This window comes from Micrasema longulum, unplaced genomic scaffold (genome assembly GCF_059751315.1).
Source record: "Micrasema longulum isolate JH-2025_06_02 unplaced genomic scaffold, ASM5975131v1 h1tg001467l, whole genome shotgun sequence".
Taxonomy (NCBI): Eukaryota; Metazoa; Arthropoda; class Insecta; order Trichoptera; family Brachycentridae; genus Micrasema; species Micrasema longulum.
The window spans coordinates 143,854-165,288 of record NW_028278653.1 but is presented as its reverse complement, the minus strand read 5'-3'; the positions used below and the strand labels follow the sequence as shown (position 1 = coordinate 165,288).

Genomic DNA, 21,435 nt, shown 5'->3' with positions numbered 1-21,435 from the left:
AAAGTAACAAAATCATAAAGGGGAGGGGGTCTAAAAACAGACAATAATTCTACCTGAAAATAAATTAAAATGGACTTTAAATAAAAAAATAATTAACATGCAAACATCGATTACTTAAATACACATTTATATTACTTTTTTGTCATAAATATTGTTTGAAGTCACAAATCCCATTTTTTACAACTAAATCATTTGAACTTAATGCATATTCCCATAAATTAATGAAGATTTAATTCAAAATTTGTTGCAACAGAGAAGGGAAAACATTTGAGAAGGGAATATGGAAGTCTAGGCATTTACAGGGCTTATGACATGTAATTGGCTAGTTTAAGTAGCCACATTACACACTGTAACATTCACCATTCTGCCTATGTTTAAACATTTCCTCAACTCTTCCATCTGTTGACTTTTGTGAAGTAAAGGAGCTGAAACCTTTATCATGCGGGTGAGATTCGTCCGGCTGAACCAATTCACCTACTAGGCAACGCCTGAAATCCAGTTTTCGTACTTCTTCTTTTACCTTCTTCTTTGACAATGTTTCGAGTATGTCCAAATGTTTGCAGACAGGCCGGATTTCCTCGCTAGCGAGTTATTTAAATCTACTGTTTTCTCCTCTGTTGCAACAAATTTAGATTTAAATAACTCCCTAGCGAGAAAATCCAGCCTGTCTGCAAACATTTGGATATACTCAAAACATTGTTGAAGACCTTATTATTTAAACCAGGGTTCGAAGAATATATATCGCGATATTTATCACTGAATGATATTTTGTCGAGTTTCTGTAACAAGTTGGTAAATAAAATTTTACCGATTGCGAGACATTCCACTTTTAAAGTTAAAAGCTTATCCCAAATCAACAATTCAAATAAAACCACAAGTTGAATATTATAAAATATTATTTTTTGTATTTATAAAATTTGACATATTTTTATTTACTTTTTAAACAGAGATTACTTGATGCCAGTTGTGAAGAAATCTCATTTTACAAAAACCTGTAGTTACCAACTTGTGTCGGAAACCCGACAATTTATAATTTTTGTTTTAAAATTAATGAATTTAGGTAATTGTTTTTAAGAGACATTCTCGCAATTTTCCTTGTTTAATTTTACCAAAATACCCCGGGAAGCAGTCTCATTTTTTGCGTGTTGTGGACAATAGGGAAATATCAGTTTATTTTTAAAATTAATAAAAGTCTATGAAATACTGTCAAGTAAGCTACTTATTAGTAACATAAAAAATCATTTTAAATTTATAATTTTGAATTACGGCGAAAACATTGCATTGGATTGGCAACACCCCTAATACGTCACAATTTGTGTAAATTTCGAACTTTGTTAGTGACCGTTTTAAATTTAAATAGAACATCGTCACAATTATCAAGGCCAAACATGTCGCATTTTTGTAGAAACATTTTTTAATAATTTTTTTTTTAAAGTCATGTATGAATTTCTCCACAATATCCATATTGATTTCGAATGTACAATTCATTTTTCTAAATCCATTTAATATTTTTTTATCGGTATTCGTAGTATGTGATATTTCCCTGTTGGGATTCCCCGGAGCAGGGCAATAATATGCAGCCAACGGCAGCTCTCGAGAGATACTTTTTATTCTTGGGTTTGGTTCAGTCCAAACTTAGAAATAGGCCGGGGAATGAAAAGGCCACAAAACTGGTATTCCTCCTTCAACATTTCAACCAACGCCCTGAAGACATACCGACTTGAATTGGGTTTGGGAGGTATTGGTCACAGATGCTAATGAAGATTCCTCAATATCTTATGATATTCCAATAGTTAACTTTATAAGAGATTAATTTTGATTTTATAATTTGTAATTTTCCTTATTTTAAAAAAAACAAGTTGAAGGAAATAAATATATTGTCGACGTTCAGGCAAGTCAATAACCCTAAAAAAAACAGTTTTTAGTTAAATAGCCTTTCAAAGTGTAAACTTATGTTCTTTAGAGACAAGTGGCCAAGGTTACTTAGAAAAATGTTGCATAAATTGAAATTATTTATTGTTAATGAAAAACAGTGGCGTGACTTTCAATAAAATCTCAACAAGCATAAGCCACTAAAGGCAGGTAGAATTTATTGACAGCTGGGGGAGATTTTGATCATTTAAGTATGACAGTTTTCTTTTTAAAAACGACATTTTGTTTGTGTTTAGATATTTGTATAATAAAACATATTTTTAACCACAAAATTTAATAATCACTTGTAACCATAGAATTAAGAATAGTCCAAAAGGAGCGTAGAATGATATTTCAATACATCGGACTGTGTCCAATAATTCCCCTACTATGCCTCACTTTCGCTGCGCGCATTTGTGATGCTGCCGCGTAATGTTGCACGATAGGAAAAAATATAATTATAACACAAATGTAAGGTAAAAAAAAAAAGCAAGCTGTTAATTTCTCTAAAATTTTATTGTGCACGCGGAAATATTGATTGACAATCGACTTGACAATCAATTGATTGACAATCGACAATCTGACAGATGGAAAAATAATTCAATTTTTAAGTAATGCATTTGTTATATATAAATACATTTGCTAATTACACATGAAATGTGATTGCATCCTGTTTCTTTAAGATCCTAGCAGTATTTCTACACTTTAAAAGGACACAACACGGCATAGTTGAATTCAAATCAGGAGTTGCGTACTGAGCGACGTCTACAAAGAAACTGGGTCAAAACGTAAACCTACTGATTTATGAGTAGTTTAGTCGCCTTCTGTTTGATGTGCGTATGCGGTTTCTGGACTATTCTTAATTCTATGCTTGTAACATTTCCATCCTGTCACTAAGGGTTAAATTGTCCAGATTATAAACAAACAAAAGTCACTAAACCAAATTTTAGTCACTTTGCCACGTTAAAACCCTTCCAGATATATGAAAATGTAACTGAAAGAAAAAGTTATCAATGGAATTTATAAAAAAGACAGGAAGGAATTGTGTTGTACACATAAAACTATGAAAACACAAAAATCTGATTCTTCCTATTTCTCCAAACTTGCCATTGCGATTTCTCAAAATGGTGTTTTTTGGATTAGTGACATTAGCCAGAATGGCGGCGATATTATGGACCATTGAATTTTGAGTTAATTTTATTTTCCTAAAAAGCAATTAGTGTGCATATTATTTTGAATGTAAAAATGTTAACATGACATGTGCGCGATCATATAGAAAAAGTTTTTGTACGGACTCACAGACATGAAATGTGCATGAACACAGAGAGATGTCTTTACACGGACTTGTGGAACGCGAAATATACATGTACGGAGAATTATCTTGCAAGGTGCATCTTGCCTAAATGAACACACCTGGCCACCGTCATAGCACATTGCAGAATGTGTTTTATGGGTGAATACGTAGAGAAAAGTGTAGGCGGTGAGTATTGAGTATTTTTGGTGCATAGAGCACGGCGTGCGGGCACAACTGTGTTACGTGTTATCTCAACCAATATTATAAGGATAATTCAGCGTACCTAGATTTACTTGCATCGCTAGCATGGACATAAACCAGAGACAACCGCTGAATGAAATATATTTTACCTTTAAACATGGAGCATTGTATAAAAAAAAACATTTTTAAATCATGAAGTTATCTGAACAATGCCCATTAATTAGATAATCAACAGAAGTTACAATATTCATATGAATTAAAATAAAGATCAAATAACAAATTTTTTTTTTTTTTTAGTTGTCAGCTAAAATACCCAATCAAAGTGTGATTAAATTAATTGATAAAAAAAAATGTAAATTAAATATTTCCAAGTTCACAAAACTCCCGTGGAAAATTATTTCGAACCCTTGAAAAAGATCTGTCGATAGATCCTGAGGAAAACAAAATAAATAATATTATAAACATATTTAACATCTAATAAATTAATCATAATAATAATGGCTAGTATTTTCAATTATAGTCCTCAAAATATAGCTTGATTAGAATGACAGTTGTCAGCAAAAGTGACTAACTTTGTAGTAACGTCTGAGGAGTGATTTATACTGACACACGAAAAATCATTTGTATCTGGCATGTTGATTTATTTTTTTAATACAATGCTTGACATTTAAATCAACATAATTATATAAAATCAGCTTTAAAACTTAAAAAAAACGAAAATAAACCTAATTATCAATGACATTCTTACAAGGTCAACAATGTTTGAGTATGTCCAAATGCTTGCAGACTGGCTGGGTTTCCTCCCTAGGGAGTTATTTATATATTAATTTATTTCAACAGAGAGGGAAAACATTATTGAGAAGGGAATATGGACATCTAGGCATTTACAGGGCTTATGACCTGTCATTGGCAAGTTTAGGTGGCTAGCTAAAATAAAGGTTTCAGCTCCTTTACTTAAGAAAAGTCAACAGATGGAAGAGTTGAGGAAATGTGGATGTTTTAACATGGGCAGAATGGTGAATGTTACACAGTGTGTAAAGTGGCCACTTAAACCAGCCAATGACAGGTCATAAGCCCTGTAAATGCCTAGACGTCCATATTCCCTTCTCAATAATATTTTCCCTCTCTGTTAAAATAAATTAAAATATTCTTACAAGGTACATCATTTTGCAAAAATGTTAGAGATAGGACAAAAAATCGATCGAATAAAAAAATAATTCATTTGTTGTTGTTCATGACAAAAAGTATTTTATGTTTTTTTTTGTCTTAAACACACAATAATAGGCTTGTTTTTGGGTTTGTATATAATTTTTTTAAAACAGAGTTTTATGTTTGCATAAAAAAAAAAACTGATAAAATCTATTTGATCGGTACATGATCAGTGATCAGTAATTTCCCATCACTAGTGACATTAGTTTGGCAGCTGACATTTTAATCAAGCTATATTTTAAGGACTATAATCATTTGTTTTTATCATTTGAATTTTCAAAAGTAACAACTAAATTAGTAATTTTTTAAAATTCAGACTGAATTAAATAAATATTGTACATGGCAGACAATACCACAACTCGGTAACTTCGAAATTGGCATTTTTGAGTTACTCACCGAAAACACAAATCGTGATTTATTAAAATCATATTATGATGTTTCAAATGCATTCTTGTATATTTGTAGCATTCATAAAGGAGGATACAAAAATGTGTTTTAAAAGGGTAACTCACAAATGCAGATTTTGAAGTAACCCAGTTGTGCTAATCACCCCGCGATATGAGCCCATTGCTGGTGAAGTGAACCAACTGATATTTGAAAGGTGAAGTGGTAAACCCATTGCTTATATTATGGTAATATACAAGTGCTCCGACTCAACACAGATTTTCTAGCGAGTCGGAGCAAGTTCACAGACATGGGTCGTTCCTGATTGTGTCGCTATGAACTGTGTCTCTGTCCTTAACAAATGTATGTATAATGTAATTAATAAATAAAAAAATATTACATTTCCACAGTCAGTATAATCATATACGTATAGTATAAAAACATTTTTTTCCTTGTTCTTTATGTAGAAAACATCCATGTCAATTGAAAATATCAAAAAGTAGAAAAAGTAGCCGAAAAGCCCATAGAGCATAGATTTAAGAATAGTCCAGAAGGAGCGTAGAATCATGTTTGAATACATCAGACTGTGTCCAAAAACCCCTCACTTTCACCGCGCGCATGCGTGAAGTCGCCGCGTAATGTTGCCAGATCGTGAAAAATATAATCATAACACAAATGTAAGATTTTTTTATTTTGTTTTAAAATTCTCTAAAATTTTATTGTACACGCGGAAACATCGATTGACACAACAGAGTAAATAAGGAAAGGGTCATTTAATAAGAGTAATCCAATTAATGAACTTTAAAAATGTAACAAATTTTATTTTACATAAAGCTGATATTTTTATGTCATGTTAAAATGTTGCATGATGAGCAAAGTATGGTAAAAAATTCGACTATCTTGGCAACACTAACAAAATGATAATTTTGTTTTCTTTGATAATCTGACAGATGGAAAAATAATTAAATTTTTAAGTAATGCATTTGCTACTTATGCATGCATTTACAACTTACACACGAAATATGATTCCATCCTGTTTCTTTTTGATCCCAGCAATATTTCTAAACATTAAAATGACACAACACGGCATAGTTGAATTCAAATCGGGAGTTGCGTACTGAGCGACATCTCCTAAGAAACTAATGGTCAAAACGTAAAACTACTCCTTTAAGAGTAGTTTACTCGCCTTCTGTTTGATGCGCGTATGCGGTTTCTGAACTATTCTTAATTCTATGCCATAGAGTTAAAATGTTGAATACATTTTTTTTTAACATTTTGTCAGTTGGCTCGCCTCGCCTGTAATGGGCTTATATAATCAAACCACTAAAAAATAAGTTTTCTTCAGCTCTTGCTTTTACACAATTATTTTACTCATTTACAATTGAACTTATTGATATAATCATAATGGATAAATAAATTGTGACATATCCATTTAGGATTTAGAAAATTTTAGCACAGCAGCATCTACGGGGGTTGATTGATAATATACTCCACCCTGACCTATTTGGGAGTGAATCAGAAAAACTTTTGTACCTTATCTTTCGACGTAGCCTCCCTGGACTTGTACGCATTTCATCCAGCGATGCTCCAACATTTCTGTAGCTTCCTGGCAGAACATTTATCCAACCCCTGCCAACCGACTCATCTTCACAGCACATCACCAGGTGAATGTGGAGGGTGTTCAACCTATCCGAACCCATCTTCGTGAATAGCAGTTATTGGCACTAACGCCTCGTGCGCTGGAGCATGAGTGGTTAGCAGGGGTCGGATAAATGTTCTACCAGGAAGCCAGAGACGTCGGAGTATCGCTGGAAGACAAGCATACAAGTACAAGTACAAGGGGACAGTGGCGAACGGTGATTTTTTTTACAGGTAAGCTATAAAAAAAAACATTTATTTGTACCTATATAGTAGGTACATAATATAATGTAGATATACTCGTACTATAAATTACAATTTTTTTCTGTGGTTCTGTGTGACACAACAACTCTCATCTTTGAAATCAACTCAAAGGATTTAACTTCGTGATAAATTATATTGTGTAGCTATATTATCCATTAATTCAAATAAATTGTATAAAAGTTTATAATTCAGTCAGTATTAGGTATTTTCATTACGATTGAAATGTCAACTGACTGATTTGTTCTAGAAATGAGTAATGCCAAAAACAGCCGCGTCGAGCGCCACATGTGTTGCGAGTCATATGTAAAAAGTATTGCTTTCCAAAATGAAAATCTTCAAAGAATTTGTGTAATCTGCATTTTACTCTAGGAGAAAAATCCCGCTACTGGGTTTAATATGTTCAAAATATAGTACACTTATTTGTATGAAGAAATAAGCTGGAGTAATCGGTTAGTTCCTTGGCTTATTGGTGGCGCTGGGCGCGCTTTATTAATATTTTTATTCGTATTTGAAGAAACATACAAATGGTGGCAATGATTTATAAGAAGTCATTATTTGTTTGTTTTTCTGTAAATAAAGTCACCATAAAACATTATTATGGATAGTCAAATATAATGGTAAGCTGCGCATAATCGCTTCTATACACGACACGACACGTTGAATAAGGTACAAAATCTTTTTATCATCCACTTCGAAATAGATCAATGGTGGAGCAAATAAATCAACCCTTGTACATGCAATGGAGGGTGTGATTACAAACATTGATGAACAAATACCATACGTATTGTAATAAATACAAAATGGAATATTTCAACATTAGTTGAGCGAGCATAGAAAACATTATTTCAGAAGTAGTAGAACCATAAACATTAACACAAACTTCAACTATATAATGTAATAGGTCTCATGCAAACGACCATAGATAAAATGTCCATAAAACTACGACTTTGTTGAGTTATATTATTTACTAAGCATAAACTAGATAATTTTAATAAATTTAATATCATTTCATGTAACTTAAGAGTTACCATGACACTACCTAAGTTCTATGGAAAAGACTAACATGGAGGGTCATACAATGGATTTTTTACTTATATTATTGAGAAAAATATGCAGGTATTTAAAAACTATTTGGGTTTAGGAAACATAAATTGAGTGGTACTTTTAACATACACTTAAAGCACTTTTAATAATAAGTACACGAATTGTAAATCATCCATTTTCAAGTATGTGACCCTCCATATTATTCAACTTATCATCGCTTAGATTTCATTTTAAAATGACAATTGTAGTTGCAAGTTGAAAAAATCTTCCAAAAAATATTTTGAGAATCTTGTTTATAATTTTTGAACCATATGTTTACATAAAACTACCAACTACTAATTAGAGTAAAAAAAATATAAATCTTAGCGACTGTAAATTGAAAGTCTTAAGTCTAAGTAAACATAAACCATTCAAAATATATTACATACATATTTACAATAAGAAAATCATAAAAATTGCGCATTAAAATTACATCTAAATTTTTCAACTTTTTGGTTTAAAAAATATGCTGTTATATTGAAAGATTTTGAATAGCTTTTGCTTCGGACACAATAAATAAAAATAAAGAAAATAAGAAATTGTAACCAACCGAACTGTACCATTAAATAATACATTTTCAATAATCATAAATGAAAAAAATATAGTAATGAAGATATATTTGGTAGTTAAATATTGCAAAAAAAAAAAATTTCACTTTGTAGTATGACATTTTACAGTCATTTGTTTATAAATTTGTATAAACCACATTAATTTTTGGTCATATGTCAACCAGTTTTGAGGTTACTGGTACCTCATCATTAAGACTTACTAACTTAGAATCACTCACGCCACTATTTTCGGTATTACGTTTTTGTCTATGGTATTGCTTAAAATTGCTGGAATTTTAATGATTTCAAATGGGTAACTCAAGATTATTTTTTGAGCTACAGGTTAGCTCGCAGCTCAAGTACTCTTGAGCTGGGGTTTTGAACCGGCTCGCAGATCAGCTCAAATTATTTTGTGAACTCGGGCACGAAACACCTATGGCAGTGAGGACGCTTTTGGTTTGACATAATTTTGGCTTTTTTGACACATCAAACAAATTTAAAAAAAATTTAAACATAAAACTGGGGTGATGAAAAATATAAAAAAACGTTAATTGGGAAGAATATTTACACGATAATGTATGAAGAAAAATGAGATCTGAACATTTCAGTGTAAAAAGCGGAAAAACGTAAATTTGAGAATGTAAAACCGAGGTTTTACAGTGTATAATTTTTTGAGTCATCTGATATCCAAAAACCACAATTTGAATCAAGAAACGGGCGGAAAAGGATTATAAATAAGCAAAGCTGTTAACCGAAAACTTCCCTTAATAAATAATGAATAAAATTTAACTTTGTGTCCTCTTCTACAAAAATTCTTATTATAATTCATACTATATCATCTCTTTTTTTCTTTCTTTCATTCCTTTGTTAAAATATTTTATAGTAAAAATAGTAATGTCGGTGATTTTAAGTTGGTATAAGTTCTGATGAAGTTGTAGTAACCTCGAAACCAGTCGACATAGAACTGAAAATTAAAGTGGTTAACACCAATTTATAAACAAATAAGATGTATCACAAAGTGGAAAGTGTTTTTGATATTTAAAATAAACATGTTAAAAAGCTCTAGTGTTATATAGATTCCCTGGAAATAAGTGTATATATTTATATGTGTATATATATAATAAATTTATAAATAATAATTAGACCTCTTGGAATAACAAGATTTCATCTGACATTGATACTTATTATTTAATAAAAACGTAAAAAACGTTTATTGGGGGGATATTTGAATGAGAATGAAAAATTTCGGCATAAAAAGCGGGAAAATGTAAAATTGAGTAACGTAAAAACGAGGTTTTACTGTAGGATTAAATAACCAGACAGTTGAAACATTCAACACTTCTCTTTAACATCCAGTAGATGGTGTTAGATCAATTAAGACAAAGAAATAAATATTATTGCAAATGGAACTCAAATTGTTAGTTGGAACCTTGTTATTCCAGCTGGGGAAATCACAGAATATGAGACAGTAAAATGTGTCGAGTTTTGGGTTATCGAGGTGTTTTACCTTGTTGTTGAAGCCCCCGAAGTCCGCGGGGAAGCCCTGGTGAGAGGAGGTGGGCTGCGCGGGGCGCGGCGGCGCGGGGCGCGGGGGGGGCTGCTTGTGCTTCTTGGGGGGCAGGCACGGGGTGGGAGAAGGCCCATCCCGAGTGGGAGCATGCAGGATGGCAAACGGGTCACAGCCAAATGGATCCTTATTCTGGAATCATAATGATAATAAACATTTTATTCTAGAGAGCTAAATGGAGGGAGCAATAAATGGACACATTATTTTTATACACACAAATATTGCATTGTCTTCAACTCCTTTGGCGGGACGCGTCCGCCCGAAATAAAATAAGCTAAAACTCCTATAGTGGGAATCACCCGCTTGAGAAAATTGTCACGTAAAAAATGTGATAAAATTCTTATTTTTTTACATAATGAAAAAAATACTTGATAAAACGGATTTCTATTTAAAAATACGCAACAGAATAAACCAAATTTTTACAACTATTTCATATTTTTTTTGATGACGAAATAACACTTAGCCAAGAGAGAAAAGTGGGTCCAAGGACTGTGTAGTGAACGATAAAAAAGAAGGAGAATAGAAACTGTGTGGTTTTGCGATACTTGTTCGTGGAAACCCGGTCTGCGGTCAGGATTGTGTTCCAACAAATACCACACGGAGAACAAATTTCTATAGTCGTAGAATTACTTGTAAAAAAAGGATTTTTGTTTGAAATAAATCCATCGGAAAATAAATTTTCTTTGTAAATCAATATTCTTTTCTATCTTCTGCAAAAAATTAATTATGTTGCTCGGTGGCCAGTTAAACCAGCCAATGACAGGCCATAAGACCTGTAAATGCTTATACTTCCATATTCCCTTCTCAAAAATGTTTTCCCTCTCTGTGCGACAAATTTAAACTTCAACAAGATCGTCTCTTGTTCTTCAGCGTTCCAGTGTGATCAGGTCAAGTCTCTGAAGCCTACCCCCGTATGCGATTACACTTGATATTTTGATAATCCCTCTGTACTCTTTTCATCTACTGACGATTCTATTAAAATTGTAGTAAAATGGCAAACTTACGTCTTCTGCTTTTTTATTGTCCTGATTAGCGCTAAATGCATCTCCACCAAACGGATCCGGAGTGGAGCTTCCAAAATTACTAGCGAATGGGTCTGACGTAAAACCGTCCTGAAAAGAATACACATATTCAAGAATCACGGTGATAACTACGCAAATGTAGGAAGCTGTTTGCGAGGATTTTACTATCTCGAAACCGACGTAATTAAATTCTGAAGTTTGTTTAAGAACAAGAAAATATGCCATCTGATTTATTTATTAACGGACGTACTAAGTCCATTTAACAATGGTAAATACATTTCTTTATAATATATACAGGCACAATTGAAATAAAATACACCTAAAGAAATTTAAAGCTAGGACAAAAATTTGAATAATTACTACCTCAACTGCCACGGGATGCCACTTGTTCCAGTAACGATGGTACATCAACTAAAGCCATTTAGTAAATTAAACATAAATACTGAGCCAATATTATTTCTACATTTTTGTAGACTTGAGCTTTTTAACATTGACTCCATTTCTCCGTAAGCGTAGTCTCCCCTCTTGAGGCCAATCATCCATGCTACTTTTCTTAGCATACGGAGTTGCGCCGATTCGATATGATTTATCCGGCCCGCATAGAAGGGAGACCAGATCACGGAGGCATATTCTAAAAGAGGACGAACAAGCGAGCAATCGTGCTTTAACTGCGAGCATATTAGTAAAGTCACTGAAAGTTTTAGGGACTTATTAATCATAATAAATAATAATTGAAACTCACTAAAGAACAGGCATAAAAATGTGAATAAAATTGAATATGAACCTGAACAGGTTTCTCTATAAACTAAAGATTTCTTATCATATAAAAGTAACTTACATTGGCTTTATTTGAAGGAAAGAATGGATCATTGGAGGAAGGCTGCTTGCTATTGAATGGGTCATCTTTAAAGGGGTCATCCTTGAATCCGCTGCTCCCTGTTCCGTTCATACTTCCGAATGAATCTCCAACTGGTGAATCCTAGAGAAAAAAATTCAGCAAATTTGTGATCACGGCCCAGGGATGAAATTTCACAGTGAAATATATATATATATATTTTTAATAAAAATAAATATTTGCGTTCTTATGATTTACCCAAATATTTAATTTTGAGGGCCATTTTCAACAAGTTGTAAATAACTCACTATTAGAAAATGGGAATCAAGTTGGGGTAGAGTGGGATTCGAACCGCGGGCCATTGGTCCGTGAGTCCGAGACACTAGCCACAGGACCACAACCCGATTTGTACATACATTTGAAATGCAGATTAAGGCGCCTACAAACACACTTAATATTACTTTGAGTATGTCCAAATGCTTGTAGACAAGGATGAAATTTACTCCCTAGGGAGTTGAAATTAAGATTGAAAGATTTGTTATTCAACAATGTTTGATTATGTCCAAATGCTTGCAGACTGGCTGCATTTCCTCCCTAGGGAGTTATTCATATTTAAATTTATTTCAACAGAGGGAAAACATTTTTGAGAAGAGAATATGGAAGTCTGGGCATTTGCAGGGCTTATGACCTGTCGTTAGCTGGTTTAAGTGGCCACTTTACACACTGTGTAACATTAACCATTCTGCCCATGTTTGACTCGAGATAAAGGTTTCAGCTCTTTTACTTCACAAAAGTCAACAGATGGAAGAGTTGAGGAAATGTGGATGTTCAAACATGGGCAGAATGGTGAATGTTACACAGTGTGTAAAGTGGCCTCTTAAACCAGCCAATGACAGGTCATAAGCCCTGTAAATGCCTAGACTTCCATATTCCCTTCTCAAAAATGTTTTCCCTCTATGTTGAAATAAATTTAGATTTGTTATTCCCTTGTCAAAAATGTTTTCCCTCTCTGTTGCAATCAAATTCACACTCCATATTTGCCACCGACATAAGATGATTGTAAAATGTCGAGCTTATCTGGTGTGTCGGCAACAAAGATGATAGTCAAAAGAATGTAAATGGTAGCAACGAGGACGTTTGATGATCGTCAAGCTGCAACAAATGCCGAGTGTGTCTGTCGGCACCTTAACAGCGATGTGGTGTTTACCTCCCCGCCTTGTAGCATGCGCTGAAGCTCCCCCTGCGAGGGCGGGGGCTGCAGCTGCAGGTGTTGGTGTGCGGGAGCGGGGCCCCCGGCTAGAGCGCTGTCCAGGGCCCGCAACGCCTCCTCCCCCCGCCGCTCCTGCTCCTCCAAATGGGTCATCTTCGCATTCACCTTTAATCGAACATTATTTCATATTATTATGGAGCAAGGGGAACAGAGACATGACAAAAACTTATAAGATACTAGTAAATGACTGCCCCCTGCACGAGGTGGATCAATTAAATGCTATCACCAATTTACGGAGTCAATTCCACGAACAACTTCCTTTCCAGCAGGGTGGTTTCAGACTCGAATATATTGCCAAGCCTATAGTCCTTAAAATATAACTTGATTAGAATGACAGTTGTCAGCAAAAGTGGCGACATAACTTTGTAGTAACGTCTATGAAGTTATTTATATTGACACACGAAAAATCATTCATATCTGGCATGTCAATTTATTTTTTTAATACAATGCTTGACACATAAATCAACATAAATATATAAAATCAGCTTTAAAACTAAAATAAACCTAATTATTAATGACATTCTTACAAGGTTACATCATTTTGCAAAAACGTTAGAGATGGGACAAATTGATCAATGTAAATTGATTGAATAAAAAAAAATATTTAATGTTGTTCATGAAAAAAGTATAAATATCATATTTTTTTGGTGAATACAATCAGCTTTAAAACTAAAATAAACTAAATTATTAGCGACGTTCTTACAAGGTTACATAATTTTGCAAAAACGTTAGAAATGGGACAAATTGATCGAATAAAAAATAATTCATTTGATGTTGTTCATGAAAAAAGTATAAATGTCTTATTTTTTGGTGAATAATTGTCTTAAACACACTATAACAGGCTTGTTTTTGCGTTTTTATATCAATTTTCGGAAACAAAGTTTCATCTATTTGATCGGTACATGATCAGTGATTATTTCCCATCACTATTGACATTAGTTTGGCAGCTGTCATTTTAATCAAGCTAAATTTTAAGGACTATAGTTGTCCATTCCATTTCGTGCCATGCCACACGCTAATGGTGAATATTTATAGTGAATAAAAAATCATCATTCTAGTGCTATAATCTAGGGAGAAAATAAAAGAATACGTTTGTATGAACAAAAGTTAGACCAGGCATGCTCTAAATTGATTTTTAAACATATCTACCACTATTCTTTATTTTAGTATACTTTTTTAATCAGTATTGTAAAACAGGATTTGAAGCTCATAAAATAAACTAGAATTTCCACCAAGAAATGAGAGTCTTAGCAAAGTTTTCCCTCGAGTGACGAAAATTAGACACAACATTGTTAACAAGGAGCGACGTATCGCCCTACCTGGCTGATGGCCAGCACGGACTTCTGCAGCTGGGCGTTGAGGGCTTCAAGGCGGTGGGTGTGTTGCGCAAGGTCCTGCGTGAGCTGCTCCTCCTGCTTCCTCAGGCCCTGGGCGGCCTCACGCCGCGTGGCTGCCTCTGCCTCTGCGCTGCTCACCACACTCTCCTGCGCCGAGGCCTGGCTGCGCAACTTCTCCACCTGGGCAAGAAGAAAACGCAAGTCTAATACAAAAACAGTGCTTCAAATAGCAAATAAAAACACTCTTACTAATTGGTTTCAGCTCTTTTACTACAAAACAACAGTCAACAGATGGAAGAGTTGAAGAAATGTCGATGTGTAAACATAGGCAGAATGGTGAATGTTACAGTGTGTAAAGTGGCCACTTAAACATGCCAATTACAGGTCATAAGCCTTGTAAATGCCTAGACTTCCATATTCTATATACAAATAATCATTATGTACAAAAAGTTAAATAAATAAAAAAATTCTCTTCTAAAAAATGTTTTCCCTCTCTGTTGCAACAAATTTGGATCTGAATAACTTTAGGGAGGAAATCCAGCCAGTCCATTTTTACAGCGTCATTATTTCGGCACGTTGTTTCCGTGTGACGCGATTCATGGTTAAAATTGTATTGAATTGAAGTTTCAAAAACATGTCAAAACTCAAATCAATCGGTTGATAAATGTCAAAGTTATTCAATGTTTTACCGACATAAAAGATGGCGAACGCAAAATTTCCATCTTAAAAGAGCTGAACGTAGGTGACAGACTATCCTCCATCTGTTCAATCCTTCCAGATCGAAGGGGGTATCTAGGCTTCCTCGAGTAACATATTTGTTTTAATAACTTTTTTTTTAATCATCATATTGATTTAATTTCTCCCCATGTTGCGAATGTATCAAAATGAACACAGTACAACAGAGATGAATAACATTTAAGAGAAGGTAATATAGAAGTCTAGGCATCTACAGGGCTTATGACCTGTCAATGGCTGGTTTAAGTGGCCACTTTACACACTGTGTAACATTCACCATTCTGACCATATTCGAACAACTATATTCCTTCAATTCTTTTATCTGTTGATGTTTGTGAAGTTAAAGAGCTGAAACTTTTATTTATGCGGGTGAGATTCATCTAATTGAATTATTTCACCAACATGCTAGGCAATGCCTGAAAATCTTATTTTTTAATTTCTATACTTCTTCATGGACCTGGTGGATTTATCAACAATATTTTGAGTTTGTCCAAATTTTAATATAATAAGCCATAAGCCCTGTGGATGCCGGACTTCTATATTACCTTCTCTTAAATGTTCTTCATCTCTGTTGTAATATGTTAATATAAACATAAACCTTGTAGAGAACTTACAAAATTCGATGATCAAATTATTGATTGAAATATTCCAATATCCTTATTGTATAAACCTATAAATATTTTATCCGTTAGAGCTTTATTATGGTCCAAGCTGGTTTCTCAGCATGCGTCTCTATCTGAATATAGAAATAAATTGGAGCATGTATATAATACTCGGTTCACTAGTGTAGATGGACTAGCTCTCCCTAAATTCAATAATAAATGCGGGAAAAGAACACTTGAGTACAATATACCAAAAATGTATAATATGCTCCTATTAAATATTAAAAATCAAAAAAACTTATCTGGCTCAAGAGAAAGACGTCTGCTGAGAATCTGGCTTTTAGAACATGGTTTTTTATATCAAGATTTTTTTGTGTACCTCTTTTTTATTTGGACAATTTTTTATTTTCAATGTACATATTTTTCTTTTTTTCCATAGTAATAGAGTTTTTATATGTTTATAGAATTTAAGAGATAAGATTATGTATATATATTAGAACTTGACTAGAAGCACTTGCTAACGAACTGCATTTTATGCAGTTCAGTGGGACTTGATAATTTATTAAAAAAAAATAATAATAATAATAAAATAAAAAACAGCTTCCCAGGGAGTTGAATCCAGTCCTTGTCTACAAAAATTTGGACAAACTCAAAATATTGTTGTATCAAAATTATTAAAATATTTTTCTGATAAATTCTCTCAATAATAATTCGCATTTGTCCTTGCTTTTAAACATAGATAAATACATTAAACAAATTGTTGTAAAAAAATTATGTTGACACTATCTACGTGGATATATATTTCAATGAAATATTTGAAAAGGGTAAATATGTACTGACCTGCGTTTGTAGATCATTTAGTCTTTTCTGGGCCTCTCCTCTTTGGTTCTCTAGCTGTTTCAAAGTCGCTGCTAGGGTGTCTAATTCACTCTGCAAAATGGCAAAATTGACATTCAGTAACATTGTTATCCAAATCTGCTGCCAAAACCACAACTAGATGTTCTCGAGGCCAGACGTATTACATAAACAACAGTGAAAAGAAAAATTTATGTTATTGCTTTTTAATTACCTCATTAACATACACGTGGTGTTGATAGAATAGAATCCGCAGTATTGTGTTAACAAATCAATTCGAGTTAAGTTCATTTAATGAATTGTCTGGAAACTCTATTTTTATCATTTTATTTTATTTATTTATTGTACAATATGGTATTGTTGGATGGGGTGGTGCGTATGCCAATATATTAAACCCTATTAAAAAAGTACAAAGATTAATTATTAAATAAATTTTAAAGAAACCCTCAACATTCACTACGGAAAGTCTATATAAATTATTTAAAGTTAATAAATTCCATTATACAAATTTGTAAAGAAGAAAAAATAAAAGAATTTGAGATTAATAAGTCACTCAGATACCAAAACAATTTTAAAATCCCTAAATTCCACACAAGTCATGGTCAAAATAGCTTTGTCTTTAAAGGTGTCAAAAATTACAATAATCTCCCCAACGAACTAAAAACTATCAAAACTAATAAATCTATTAATAAATTCAAAGTAAATCTAAAGAAATTTTTTGAACAAGAGTAAAAACTTAATTAAATTTTAATTAGTATGAATGTATTATTATTTTCTGTTTATATTTATATATCCTATGTTTTTTTTTTTTTTTTCATGTGCTCGTATACTCAAAATTATAAAAACGAATATAATATAATAAATAAACAACTATAACAGTGTAAGTCACTCTCCAAGCACAAGAGTTAGTCTCTTTTTTGGAGAGTTACGGTTTTAACCTTTACTAGATGTATAAAAGTAGATATGAATAGATTTTTTAAAAAACATATACCATTTATGAAAAATTTATTAATAAAAAAAACAAAAAAAAAATTTACTTCTAGAATATACATACAGTAAAACCTCGTTTTCCTGCTGTTTACGCCGAAATGTTCAGGTCCCATTTTTTACCTTACAATCTCATTCAAATATTCTCCCCAATGAGGAACTTCAGCCCTACGGGAAATTGGATACAAAAAATGTTTTCTAACGCGGGGTAAAAATTAGAGCACTAAATTGTACGGCAAAGTTTCTTGAAAATGTACAGAAAAAATAATAAAAAATATTTTGATAAAAACCCACTACTTTAAATGACGTCACTGGTTCATGTGAATCAACCTATGATCTGAGAGCTATGGAAGATTTCCGGTCTGCTTGTCGCTTCTGGACCAATAGGAAGAACTGAATGAGAATAAGCGGAAATGAACCTCTGACGTCACACGCGGAGTTATTTCAGAAATACAAAACTTTAAAAAATCGTAGCGCCGATAATACGATATGTAAAAATAAAAATAAAAAATTTTTGACTTAGTTTAACAGTCTATTAACAAATAAAAAATTTGAAAAAAAACCACTGAACTTCCTCATTAACGTTTTTTATCACCCCGGTTTTACATTGAAAAATATTTGAATCTCGATTTGTCGAAAAATGCCGAGCGAAAATTTTACACAAATTATCAGTGACACAGAGCGCCATGGAAAGGAGAATGCTGGGTATTTCGTTGAGAGACAGAAAAACCAATACATGGATTAGAGCGAGAACAAAGATCGCCGATGTGGTCCATAGGGCTGCCAACCAGAAATGGAGCTGGGCTGGTCATTTAGCCAGAATCACAGACTCTAGATGGACCAAAAAAGTCCTGGAATGGCGACCCAGAACGGGTAGAAGAAGTGTCGGCAGGCCTCAGACAAGGTGGTCTGATGACATAAGATGAGTTGCAGGAAGTGGTTGGATGCGGTCGGCTCAGGATAGGGAAATATGGAGACTAAAGGGGGAGGCCTATGTTCAACATTGGACAAGAGACGGCTGATGATGATGATGATGATGAAAAGCATTTTAAATCACATACATTTTTGTGACATTTTCCTTTATTTCTACTTAAAATTATGCCTTCAGTAATACTTTAAAAAAATAATTTATTGAAATACTTTAGATGAAACCTTTTTTTATAGAATTGTATTCTCTTTTTTGAAAACACACATCAGCTTAATAGCTGCTAGTGTATTATTATTAATAATAATAATAACATAAAATATTTTCACAATCTAATTCGTGCATGTTTGTCCTAATCAGTGCATGTGCTTATTAAAATGCATGTCATGCTGGTTTTATATGTTTGTACAACAACTATGGTGAAGGTGTATGGTGGGTTTTGCATATTGGTTTAATTGGTATTCTGACGAAGAGACGGGTACTTCTAAAAACCGGTAGACAGAAAAGTCGGTAAGTGGTTATATACAAATATTGAATAATATTTAGTAAAACATTGCAGTTTAAACAACCTTTAAAATCAATATTTCACATCCACCCGCCAGGTATCGAACCTCATGACCTAAAGAATGGTAAGCAAATGCACCAACCACTACACAACAGGGCGGATTTATCTTCACTTATTCAGGTAAACAAACCTGAAGGCTGTTGGCTTCGTTGGTCTTGGCTCTGATACTTAATTCCTTAGCGGAGACTTCAGCTTCAAGGGCTAGTCTCTCTCGTGCCAACTGCTCCATATCCCTGGCTAAGGCTTCCATTTCAGGAGTGGGCTGGGGGCCCAGCGATGGTTCCTATAACAAAAAAAAAACAAGATAAAATAGATAATTTTAAAAAGGGTATTTTCCAATGACCGATATCATAAATTACTATCATTATATATATATATATATACAAGTTTAAGTTAGCAGCTTTAAGCTGTTATGCTTTTGCTGTTATGAAAGTTAACTTTTGTAGATTTTTTTCTTTTTCCACATCCATGTGGAATATGTGGACCATAGAATTAAGAGTAGTCCAGAAACCGCATACGCACATCAAACAGAAGGCAACTAAAATACTCTTAAAGGAGTTGTTTTACGTTTTGACTCATTAGTTTCTTAGTAGACGTCGCTCAGTACGCAACTCCAGATTTGTATTCAACTATGTCGTGTTGTGTCGTTTTAAAGTGTAGAAATACTTCTGGGATCTTAAATATACAGGATGGGATCACATTTCATGTGTAAGTAGCAAATGCATTACTTAAAAAGTTAATTATTTTTCCATCTGTCAGATCGTCAAAGAAAACAAAATGGACATTTTGTTAGTGTTGCCAGGGTAGTCAAATTTTTAACGCTATTTTGCCCATCATATATTTTTTAACATGACATAAAAATATCGGCTTTATGTAAACTAAAATTTGTTACATTTTTAGGTTCAAAGTTAATTAATTCAATTACTCTTATTAAATTACCCTTTCCTTATCTACTCTGTTGTGTCAATCAATTTTCCCGCGAGTACAATAAAATTTTAGAGATCTTTAAAAAAAGTATATAATTATCTTACATGTGTGTTATGATTATATTTTTCCCGATCTGGCAAGATTACGCAGCGACTTCACGCATGCGCGCGGCGAAAGTGGGGGGATTTTTGGACACAGTCCGATGTATTCAAATATGACTATACGCTCCTTCTGGACTATTCTGAATTCTATGATGTGGACATCACCTAACACCTCCAGGAGACCTTTTCGCTAGCCAGCACTCTCGCCTCCTCCCACGTAAATCCAGCGTCACTTAGCACTGGCGAATAAAGCCGAAAGATATATCTAGATAACGCTTTATCGCAAATTCAGTAACCCATTGCAAAGTAAACTTGGTAAAGTAGACTTTAAACCATAATGCGTAGAGAAAATTAATATAAAAAGCTTGCTTATTTCCGTGTGGGTAAGTACTTTTTCAAAGACAAAAAATGTTTAATAGCCTTTTGAAAATAGAACATATTGAAAACATTTGCTTGTTATATTGAAGAAAAATGAATTACCTGTCATCAATATTAATTTTGTTATATTCAGTAAATGTTGATATCAGCGAAAGTAAAACAGTGTCACATGATATTTGGATAAATGAAGATAAAAATAACCATGATATTGTTACAAAATACTCGTGGGGCCATAACATAACCGATGAAGAGGACCTTTCATTTCCAGGTTATAAATGTGTTTCTTCCATGACCTATAATTAACATAGAATAAGGAATAGTCCAGAAGGAGCGTAAAATCATATTTGAATACATCGGACTGTGTCCAAAAAACCCCCCACTTTGCCTCACTTTCGCCGCGCGCATGCGTGAAGTCACCGCGTAATGTTGCCAGAATCATAACACAAATAAGATATACAATCGAATTTGGTTATTACGAGGAAGATGGAAACACTTGAATTTGCTCGTTATAAGCGTTACTTGTTATACCAGAGAAAGGTTTTTTTATACAATCGCTATTGCACATTGTCACTAAGTAAACAAGTAGATACATATGTGTACATATAATTCATACAGATTTTTTTTACAGGGGTTAGGTTTTAACTGATCTGGTCTAGAACTCATTTGATATCACCCACTTGTAATGTTTATTGTGTATTGAAATAAGCCTAGAATATTAAAAAATCTAAAAAAAACCCGTAAAAATCCCCGAAACAAGCATGTCATTCATAAACCACAAAAGCAGCTGTAAATTGTAA

At 33.3% G+C, this 21,435-nt stretch overlaps 1 protein-coding gene across 5 annotated transcripts in view; it reads right to left on the bottom strand.

The window, feature by feature from the left end:
- Eps-15 (Epidermal growth factor receptor pathway substrate 15) overlaps window positions 1-21,435 on the bottom strand; it is a 60,795-nt gene that overhangs the window by 17,949 nt on the left and 21,411 nt on the right. For all 5 annotated transcript variants that reach the window (XM_088235890.1, XM_088235892.1, XM_088235889.1 and 2 more), the window contains exons 10-16: window positions 19,363-19,515; window positions 16,741-16,830; window positions 14,546-14,743; window positions 13,164-13,331; window positions 11,960-12,100; window positions 11,104-11,211; window positions 10,040-10,231 (exon numbers count right to left, since the gene is read on the bottom strand). In XM_088235890.1, coding sequence (XP_088092016.1) covers window positions 10,040-10,231; window positions 11,104-11,211; window positions 11,960-12,100; window positions 13,164-13,331; window positions 14,546-14,743; window positions 16,741-16,830; window positions 19,363-19,515 — 1,050 coding nt within the window. The remainder of the gene's footprint in view (window positions 1-10,039; window positions 10,232-11,103; window positions 11,212-11,959; window positions 12,101-13,163; window positions 13,332-14,545; window positions 14,744-16,740; window positions 16,831-19,362; window positions 19,516-21,435) is intronic.